Source organism: Rosa chinensis, chromosome 5, assembly GCF_002994745.2.
Source record: "Rosa chinensis cultivar Old Blush chromosome 5, RchiOBHm-V2, whole genome shotgun sequence".
Classification (NCBI taxonomy): domain Eukaryota; kingdom Viridiplantae; phylum Streptophyta; class Magnoliopsida; order Rosales; family Rosaceae; genus Rosa; species Rosa chinensis.
Window position 1 is genome coordinate 39,744,913 of NC_037092.1, and position 10,821 is coordinate 39,755,733.

The window sequence follows — 10,821 nt, forward strand, 5'->3', positions numbered from 1 at the left end:
ATACTTTGCCTCCCACTTTCTTTTACTGAAAAGTAATGACGAATGCGGCATTAACCTTTGATAAAAAGACGTATGCTTTTGAGTAAAGGAAGATAGGGTTATTTGTAGCCTATGATAGTTGTGGGGATAATAAAGTTATACCGATAATGATTGATATTGCCTTAACCTAGCTTGATTGTCTGTTTATAATTTTATTCTATATCGATCGACGATCGTAATGGAACAAAAAGTAAAGTGACCAATTAAGAAACACATTAGAGAAAAGTATTATTAGTTTATAACTAGAAAACCTACTAATCAATGCAACATATGGAATAATTTAATCAACTACAGGAGCATGTCATACTCGACGTCCATATTCTTCTGCTCAAAGTTTTGCAGCAAAATCTTCACAGAAAGATTTTATATCAATCCACAACTATTTTATTGATCAATTATACTTGTTTAAATTCTGAGGTATATTCTAGTTAGAGAGTAAGCCCTGTATGAACCATTTATGCATGTCTGGCTTGGGCTGGCATACAGATTTCTAAATCATGCATTCATTTACTGGTAAGGCATAATTACAAATCAATCTCTTTTTCATTTTTCTGGATAATTGAGTCGCTAAATTTTCATGAATCTCTTCAACTGTTTAAGCTCTGCATATGAGGAAATAGGAGTGATGAATTATGTCTACGAGGTCTGTTGAATTGCAAATTGTCTGCCGTTCGTGAGGTTTGCCGGTTAAAGTAACAAAAGTTTTGTAAAAAATTTGAAGTATAACACACACACACACACACACACATAACCGTTGAATATATATGATATGAAAAGCTAAACTTAACAGTTGAAAAATCTTCAGTTGCTGTACTCCAGAATACCACCACCAAAAGTGTCTACACTTGAGTGAATAGTGAACATATATAAGACGGTTAAAGAACCTTAAATCACATAAGACTATGTGAACTATGATCGATGTAATTAAAAGACACCAACAAGATCAATTTGGGGAGAAATTGTCCATTTAAATTATTCTAGTATTAGTGAAGTGGTATTAACTTTAGTATTGACATGTTTTTTTGTTATTCTTTTTTCTTGTGTCACAAGCATAAAGTTCTTTTCATGCCAAAGAAAATACGTATGCTTCTGGCATGAAAAATATCAAAGAAATGAAACTACTTGCAATGTACGTAGTGAAGTGCTACCTTTAGATTTCAAGCAAGTAACATCATTTAGCTGCAAAACGAGCTAGCAAATAAGCAACCTTATTACAAGATTGTGGGATATAATTAAGAACCTGTACAAAAATTTGCACAATGTGGGGCCGGGGTGGACTGATTATCGAAAGGTCGATGTTTTTGCCAAAAACCAGTGCTTGGACTGACCACCCGATTTTTAAAATTATTCAAACCTTAACCTTAACGGACATTGAAACAATAAAAATCGTGACGATGAAGACATGACATTGTAGATCAAGTGGTGCGGCAGTGTCGGGCTTTTCAGTGCCAAACTTCCGCGGTTTGGTTCCGCCCATACTGTAATGTACAACGGACTTCCACCATTTATGCAAATTGCTAGCTTTTATACTTAATTTTCAGGTCAACACAGAAACACTATCTTCTCTCAAACAGGCATGAATGCACACCCATTTTTCTTCGTCCTTTTGTGGATTAAATAATCTGCACTTGCAAATTAAGTTGCAACCACTTGATATAAATGAAGATCGAGTACGTAACAGCCAGCCCTACTTTCTCTATATACATACAACATTTGTACCCAAACCATTAGGAAAAAGACAATCCTTTCAGTCTATATCCCCTCCCTAGTTATACCAATATAATACTCTTCTTCGCAACCACTTCTTATAAATGAAACCATTTTCGTTTCTGTAACTTTCTTTTCTGATAAAGCCATTAGACCATGACAGCATATACTCTCTCTCTCTCTCTCTCATTTTGTATAAAACCTAATGATGATGTCACCATGACAACATACTGAGTCATTCACTGCGTTCTGAAGGTTGAATCACGACAGTTAAAAGCCCTTAGCTTGATCAATGATTATATGTATATATAGCCCTTCTAGTGAGGGATCTATTTTTTAGGTCATTTTAAGAAATTGCTTATTAAATAAATTTTTCGATCACATATGAGCATCTCGACCGTTCAAAATTTTTAGGATCTCCATGAGTAGATTATTTCTGTATATTATAAGCTAAAATTGACAATTGTTAAGAGACTTAACCATATCAAATTAATAGACGAACCGAATCTGTCGAACCCGAAATGTTCATGTTCATTATGGTAAATTAAGATTATGAAAATCCAAACGGTTATCAATTTGGCTAAAAGTTTACACACTTGACTTGCTCATAAGAAACTAAAAACTGAACGGTCGAGATGCTCATATGTGTTATGTGTTAAAAAAGTGAGTATGAAGATATTTTTCTTTAAGCAAGTGGCACGGGAATCTTCCTCATATGCACGCACATACTTAAATGGAACTACATTTACAGGATAAACATAGTAATTAATATAAATTTAGATACTAATATAAAAGGCAGAAAATAGAAAGAAGAAGAGAGAAATATGTCCTATATATATCTCTTCTAAATCAAGAGACTTAATTCATTCATTAAATAGAGAGGCAGCTAGCTCTCTCGATCTCTCTAGCTGGCTACTACGTACGTACGTACATTCATCCTTAATTTTGATTAACAACTAATTGATCAGAAGGATGAGAAATGATTTTGAGAAGGCTGAACCATTTGCAAGTCCGTCGTCGTTTGGCACGAGTTATCATCACTCATCATGCTCCTGCACACATATTTATTAATGTTAATGATCAGAAATGTTCCCGTAACTCTAAATATCTAATTCAAAATAAGTTATAATAATCAAAAACACATATAGCTCAAAATTACCAATGTGATTGGATAAGGGTTCATTAAACCTTAAAAAAAAAAAAAAAAAAAAAAAAAAGATATAGCAACTTTCATGCTATGCAAGTCTTACTCTCGCGGTCTTGATGCCCAAAGAGAACTAAGTGCTCTTAATCTTCCATAGTACTCGCCGATTACCAGAAAGCACCGCGCTGCTTGGCGAACTGTCAATATCCGACGCAACTGGTGAAGGGTTTGGTGTCTCAAATTGTCAGCCTAAATACAAATTAAGACAAGGAAATAATCAGTACTTAATTAGTTATTAAAACAAACAAAATGCAAAAGAATCTAATTATACAAAGACCAAGATCTAATTGTATATAAATTAGGAAATTAAACAAGAAGCATAATGTAAAAGTGGCAATGCATGGGGTCCTAGTGAAAGGGCCATGGGCAACAAAACTTTAAACATTTCAAAGATTTGAAATTGGGAAGAAAAAAAAAAAAACTTGTTCCATCAATGGATTTGGACTTATTCCATTCCAATCATAGATTAGAAAACTAATAGATTAGATAAATATCAATACAACTATAAATTTTAAATTAGTAGATAGGTCTAGCTACGGTTTTTATTTCAACAAACATCACACTCAAACCTACCTCTGAAAGAAACATTTGGGATGGAAAGACCACACCAGAAACCCTAGCTAGTTTTCAGCAGATTGATTGACACCTTAGCTAAAAAGAAATACTGATCCAACCCCAAAATTATGGGTGCCTATATGATATTGAAAAAGCAATTGCGCGCGTACGTGTCAAGCATGTAGAGGATGTGATCAATCTAAGTTGGCTGCATGATATAGCATCTGTCTCACAGTTTTGACCAAGAGCATGACAGTGACAATCCAATCGACCATCAATAGGAATATTCATGATCATCAAGACCCTAATGGTTAGATATTTACTTCTTCAACGGTGGGATGAGCTTGAACAGAAATGATGGATATTGATGTTCATACCTAGTTGACTATACTATAGCTTTTATATATGCTGCCATTTGTATTTGTTTATATAGTAGTAGAGCCTCAAGTACTAAAAGTCAATTAAAATGTTGAATCAAGGGTGGTGTAAGAAAATGAAAGCCCCTTTTGGATTCTTACCCTTCTTCTTATTTCAGGTGTAGGTTAGAGAATATGGCGGCGCAAGACAAGACATAAGGAATATATAGGATCAAATAATAGACAACAAAGAATCAGATCAACCACCATGTCACGTAGTTACCTACCCAAAATTTATCTTCAAATTTTTGAGCATGTCTTACAAGAAAAACAAACTATGAACAAGGATGACTGATATATGTTGATATATGAACACTCAACAGAAAAAGCCTACTGGACTATTTGCATATTCGTCAAGCAAGATCATTGATAAATTTGAAAAGTGGATTAGTCTATGTAAGGCTAATGTAATTAGCTTGACCATCAATATGTGTTAGTCAAATTTTGTCTGCAATATGAATTAGGACAACTTTTAACGCTTTAGAAAAACCACCTGAATTTGACATATGCTAAAACTTTGATCATGACCTGCTGTTATTGTCAAGCTTGAACTTTACTAGCTCTTCGCAATTTTATTTCAAAAAAGCACTAGGAAAATTGGCTAGTAATTTCCTTCTAGGGTTCTATAAAAAGAGAAAGAAAAAAAAAAAGAATATATATTCTGCATGTTTGTAATGTAATACATGTATGAATTTGGATGATGCATGCAAAATGTCTTTTGGTAAAATTGTCATGGTGATAATAACAAACTAATACTTTACTATGATGCACTTGTTTAAATTCACCTGGCGAACGAAGCCTTCAAGATTAGTGAGCTTGCCCAGAGCCACGGCCATCTGTTGCATGCCGTCTATGACGGGTCCACCGGCGATGGTGTCGATGAGAGACTGATGAAGCTGGTCTAAGCCTTGGGTGAGAGCCTCTTCAGCCTGTTGTGATGAATGCTGGAGGCTGCATATCCCCATCACTTGCTGTTCAGTTATTGGGTCTAACTGTTGTGTCAACATCTGATAATATATATATGAAACAAAAAAGAAAAAACAAGAAAGCATAATTAAAAGTCGCTCTTTATGAATTAATAATAAATCATCTTTTTATGCTATGTATATACAATAAGTTTTTAATGCCAGATGAATTACATTTTCGGACCACGATGAAGTTTTACGGGACCGCTATTTAAATAGCGGTGTGGAACACACCACATCTCTAATGTGGTCCGCCTATAACCCTAAACCCTAAAGCAGTGGAACACACCACATTTCTACTGAAAAAAAAAAACAAAAAGAAGTTTGTATAACCCTAAAGTAGTACAATTTATTAGGATAAAATATCATTGGAATGGTTTTGAAATAATTAAACCTATCTATATATAAACTCAAAAACCTAGATGGCTAGATATATATATATACCTTGATGAGGTCAGAGGGTCTAAAGCCGCCCATCCAAAGGAAGCAACGTTCAGCTTGAGAAGCCCACATCCCAGTTATGAGATGGAACACATCAGATTTCGCAGCCACTCCTTTCAGCTGGAAAATCTCATCATAATGAGAAATGTATCCATCTACAACGACTCGGAGATCGTTGTCCGACAAATGTGCTTGTAGTCCGGTTCGCAGCTCCGACATGTGACGGTGGTCGTCTTCTAGCCACCTTGCATATTCCATATCAAATATTGCAGCAGCTGCAAATCACAAAAACAAAAATAAATATTTATTAAATAATAATAGAAAATGACCTCATGCACTAGACCAATTTATTGCGGGTGCAAGAAATAAATTACATAATTTCAGAGTACGGTTTGTATTTATTTGGTGAAAAAGATATGAGTACATTAACTTGCTGCAAGAGTACGGGAGATGAGTAATGCATTGCGCAGATAAAAAGTTAAAACCCAGTATGGCTTTTATGTTTGGAAAAGGCCAAACATGCATAGTCAAATATGTATGTAAGACAATATGTACGAAAATATATATATTCAAAATTTGGGAAAAAAAATAATTTGGTCAAATATCGGGTTGTCTGCCAAATTAAATTAATTTCTTAGGAAAAAAAAAATTGTTCTTATAGTGATAGCAAGAACTAATGTTTTTCATGGCTAAAAAAAATCAAAATATAATTGTTGATGTAGTCAACTTTGGTTTTTGTTTATTATTTCTTTAACAAAAAGAAAATAGTTTTCCCATTTTCAGCCATTTCTCCTGATTTTTGTGCTTAGACTGATCCCATAAATTTATTGAAGAATTAAAATTACCGGAGCTGATATTGCCAAAACCACCTCCACACCCACCCATCAACAATCCCTAGTAAAAAAAAAAAAAAAATATTCAAAATCATTGACATAGTAATATTTGAAAGAAAAAAAAAAGAACTACCAATGTAATTAGATGATAATTACCTGAGCACGCGCTCTTTGAAGGTCTTGTTCAAGCTGTGTGAGCTTGATCCTACTTGATTCTAGCTGTTGCACATAAGCCTGTGTATTGATATTGACAAGGAGAGAGAGAATGAAACATTAAACGTTAGTGGGCATACTCTGTAAGACAAAAGCAAAAAAAAATAGTGTAAGCCAAAGGTGCTTGAAAATGAAATATTTTGAGTCTGGAAAGTGACATTACCTTTTTCCTCAGGCGGCTTTTTCTCGCAGCTTCTCGATTTTGGGCTAAGCGCCTCAATGTCTGAACAAATATGTAACTTATTTAGTTTAAACATTGATGAATGAGATTAAAAAAAAAAAAAAGAACAGTGAACAATTAACCTTAGCATCAAGCTGTTTGTTCTCCGATGTAGAACCAGCTCCCTTTCTCTGGAACATCAAGAACATGAATTAGAAAAACAGAGAGATATCTTTGATAAATTAGTGGGTTACAAACTAAACAAATATAATGTAAACAAAGGTTGGATGACATCTATGTTGGGTGGCTGCATGCAGGATACAAGATGATAAGAATAAATTTAGTTTAAGGGATTCAAAAAGTAGGAGGAAAAACAATTATTTCTTTTGCTTAGTATGTTAGCAATGATTTGAGTTGGGAAAGAGGAATAAGAAAACTGTTTTATGACTGATGTAATGCTATTATTCCCTACTGTTTATGCTTTGGAATAGACAGACATAGCAGGTATCATAAGGGAGACTCTAAGATTTCTCAGAATTCAAAACGCAATGATTATTGATGAGAGAGGGCTCACAGAATTTTTGGGAAACATTTCAGATTTGGGTTTTGTAAATTTCCTAAAAATCTGAGTTAAGTAAGGCTAAAGAACAAGAAGTCTTGGTAGAGTTATAGGGAGGTGAGTAAGGTGAAGTGGGTCATTATTATGATAAAAAAACCACTGTGAAGATTCTCTGCTCACTTTGGCTTTTCTTTTTGTGTACAAGGACTCATTCTCTCTCTTTGTGTCAGATATTTTTTTATCAGAAAATCATTCAGAAATCAGGTAAACTCTGGCTTTGCTTGATTTTCTGAGCAGTTGGGATCTGTGCCCCTTAATGTCATGAAGATATGCCACAGAGAAGAGAGAGGTGATGAAACAGTAAAAATAACCATAAAGATGCCAACTTTCTCTTTCCTCCTAATTTTTTTGGGTTTGAGAAAAATTAAAATTAGAGAAAAAATTTTAACTGAGAAAGAGTTTTAACTTCTGAAAGTTGAAAAAAGTAGAATTAGAACCTTTTCATGATTTGGTTTTGGAGCTGACTGGCCTTTAGATGCTTCAGTTGTTCCTGTTGCTGCTACTGTAGTAGCTCTTGAGGTGTCACTTATTGCCATGTCTTGCTGTAGTTGCTGCTGCTGCTGGAACTGTAGATGATTCTGATCCAAAGCCTGGTGCTGATGATGATGATTGTTTGAAGAAGATGCTATTTTACTTATGGGGGATTCTGGCTCCAACTGAGTCTGATCTCCTTTGCTTGCAAGAGCGGTGGTGTTCACCTGTGATCCTGAGTCTGTGCTCTCCCCTCCTGCTGACTTTGAACTCCCCTGCATTACAAAACAAAATGAATCAGATAAGAACTCATAATCATAATAATTCAGAGGAGAAATCAAAGGACTTTTGAGATATGGTCAAAGATGAGAGGGAGGACTACTCTTGGGGTTTGGTGGAATCTCATTGGCCAAGAAGGGAACATTTCCAGGGTTGCAGCAGGTCTTCCTGTGAACAAAGCTGCAGGGAATCACAAAAGCAGGAGATCAAAATCTCTCAGAGCATCATCACCAAAAGGATAATGATAGCTTCTTCTTTTCTTTTTTTTCCATATTTTCTTCAAAGCCTGAAAAGGGGGAGAGACCTAATCCTACTTTTGTGTAGTTATGGAGTCGGTAAGTAAAATCATCATCATCATGCTGAAGGAGTAAGGAAGAAGAAGCTTTCCCTGTTTGTGTATCTCTACTTTTCAAAATCATTACTACTGTAACCCCTATCTGGCTAGACATATTCAAACTGCTTTTTTCTCAAAGAGTTGGTTTATCAAACGTCACATAAAATCAGAGAAATGATAGCTAGGAGTTAATAGGAGAAAGCATACGTGCTTGAGCTTCATCATTTCTAACTTGACGAGCAATTGCTTCTTCTAGCTCTCCAAAATCAAAAGTAGATCCTTCTTGATTTCTACCAACAAAGAACCAATAGTTTAATAAACCCCATGTCAGAAATGGATGAAACTAATGGAAAATATTCTTAAAAACAGAAATCCTTGAAAAAAAATTGAAAAATGATGACAGAGGAAAACAGAGACAAAGATTTTGAAAATGAAAGAAACCCGAGTGGGAATTAGTCTCAAAAATTGAAGTTGTGAAAGAAAGTTTGGAACTTGAAGATGAATCGTACAGGAAACTTGTTGAAGGACCATTAATTCCATGAAGAACAGTGGCATAAGGAACATGGTGATTTGAAGAAGAAGGGCCCGAGTCTGAAAGACCTGTCTCTCCAACGACTCTATGACTCGCCGCCATGCAAGACTTCCTCAGCAGACCATTTTCATCTTTGTACTCCAAGAAGAAGCTGGAATCGGGACATGTAGCAGAAATGAAAGCCATAAATAACAACAACACAAAGCTAGCTGTTTATCCTTTTTTTTTTTTTTTTCTTTTTCAGTTAACTAGAAGAAACAGAGGAATTTCACTTCTTCTCTGTTTACCTCAATTCTCTTTGGCTTTGAGATTCCTAGGCCAAACTCTATATGAAGAAAAGATAGAGCTTGAAAATTGAGAGAGACATGAACCCCAAAGAAAAGCAGCAAAAGATCAAAAGGCTTTGAACTTGAGAGCTTTCTTGTCAAAGTATATAATCTCAGAGGGTCCAGTCCTTCTCTCTCATTTATGTCTTTCTTTCCCTGAGGGGGTCTCTATCTCTTTCTTTCCCTGCTTCTTTTCTAAGAAAGCTAAATGATTATAAGTCTGTTTGGGTCTGTGTCCCTATAGTAAATGATTATCAAATTTTCAAACTCATCCTTCCTATAGTTGCAGAAAATCTTGTCCTTGCAGACATGTCTCTCAGGCCTCTCTTGGCTGTAGCCTGTGGGGTTTGAAACAGAAAATCAAAGCTTTTTTTATTTAATTATAAAACCAATAAATTTCCAGAAAATTGAAAAACTAAAACGGTGGGGTCTTTCCTTTGGCAGGAACCCACTGGAATCACTGACTCCTACTCCACTCTCTCTCTCTCTCTTCTAACCGCCTGTGCTTTGCCATTGGCTCTTTTCTATTGTGCTCTTCAAGGATGCAAGTACTTGCTGGATAAAAATAAATAGAAATCAATTACAAAGATTTTGTGTAGAAGATGAGACAAGGTTTTCTTTCCCATAAAGATGGTAAAAGGGGAAGGGCTGAGGCCTGAGGAGAAGAAAAGGAGAAAGCTGCAATGGGACTTTCTTTGATCCTTCAGAAAAGGGGGATTGATTTTAATTTTTGACTAGGAGCCTTTGGAAGGAGAGGTAGTTTTTCATTTCTTAATGGTTTATTGTAAAGTTCTCTGCTTATACCATTCCAACTACAACATTAGAATAATAATAATAATAACAACAATCCAGAAGCAAATTAAGCCCACTTATGTATATTTAATACAGGTTTCTGAGATGGATTTGTTTGGTATTATCAGCTTTGTTGATGGGTCAACATCCCTTCCCTGTCATTACCTAAACCCATGGCACCTTATGATTCCTTACTATTAATAGAAATATAAATCTATTTTTGTTTCAGGGATTGACAATAGGTAGAAGGTCATGGAAGATTGATTTCGTTTATTAAGTTTGCTTCATGTACAGAGTACTCCTAATTCCAACATTATGTGTTTTTGGTTTGTTTCTGTGTGTACCAACCCTAGTTTATTTGAGAAGAAACCCAATTAGAACCATTTGTAATGAGGGATTCAATAGCAGATCAAGCGAAGGAAAATTAAAAGCTCAAACACTTGCTATCAATCTCTTTGAGGCATCTCACTTCTTTAACATGTTTATAACAAAAATAATAGGGGAAAAACATATGAAATTAATTGGCACTGCCATGCATGTCTTGTGCCTTAGCGAAATTTTGAGTGGGGAGATTGTCTTGGTTACCCCCACCAAAATCTGTCTTTTAAAAATATGAATTCTGTCGTTTCAAAAAAAATATGAATTCTGTCGGTACAAATACACTAATAATGAAAAGTTTAGGAGAAAATATAAAATTTAAAAAGTATCAAATGAAAGAAAAAGAGGAGGATTAAGAATAATGTTCACATTAGCTAGCTAAGGGTTTTAGATACATTTGTCTAGGAGTACCATTATTGAGGACATCATATAAATTATAGACAGAGAAAGAACGAGAGAGATAGAGTTTGTAATGGACCCTTTGGTTTTAATTAGTTAATTAATCAAGAGATAAATATGCAGATATATATTTTATGTTCTGCCCATCTACTACCTTT

At 34.9% G+C, this 10,821-nt stretch overlaps 1 protein-coding gene across 2 annotated transcripts; it reads right to left on the reverse strand.

The window, feature by feature from the left end:
* Positions 1 to 2,511: 2,511 nt before the first annotated feature.
* Positions 2,512 to 9,849, reverse strand: LOC112167076 (transcription factor TGA9). 2 transcript variants are annotated; one of them, XM_024304036.2, is made up of 13 exons: positions 9,056 to 9,848; positions 8,746 to 8,919; positions 8,444 to 8,526; positions 8,006 to 8,082; positions 7,590 to 7,898; positions 6,677 to 6,724; positions 6,537 to 6,596; positions 6,317 to 6,394; positions 6,173 to 6,221; positions 5,331 to 5,602; positions 4,707 to 4,928; positions 2,997 to 3,139; positions 2,512 to 2,798 (listed from the first exon to the last, which is right to left on the reverse strand). In XM_024304036.2, exons 2-13 carry the CDS (start codon positions 8,868 to 8,870, stop codon positions 2,711 to 2,713), a joined length of 1,554 nt encoding a protein of 517 aa, XP_024159804.1. In that variant the 5' UTR covers positions 8,871 to 8,919; positions 9,056 to 9,848; the 3' UTR covers positions 2,512 to 2,710. The 2 variants fall into 2 exon arrangements, with proteins under 2 accessions (XP_024159804.1, XP_024159803.1); XM_024304035.2 differs by having other exon boundaries at positions 8,746 to 9,849.
* Between the last annotated feature and the right edge of the window lie 972 nt (positions 9,850 to 10,821).

What these genes read in the sequence shown, in the direction of transcription:
- LOC112167076 (XM_024304035.2), bottom strand. Translation starts at nt 8,954, where the DNA reads ATGGCTTTCATTTCTGCTACATGTCCCGATTCCAGCTTCTTCTTGGAG. An exon ending in AAATGATGAAGCTCAAGCAC is followed by an intron (nt 8,083 to 8,443) that starts GTATGCTTTCTC and finishes GATTCCCTGCAG; the next exon opens with CTTTGTTCACAGGAAGACCT. An exon ending in AAAGCCGCCTGAGGAAAAAG is followed by an intron (nt 6,395 to 6,536) that starts GTAATGTCACTT and finishes ATCAATACACAG; the next exon opens with GCTTATGTGCAACAGCTAGA.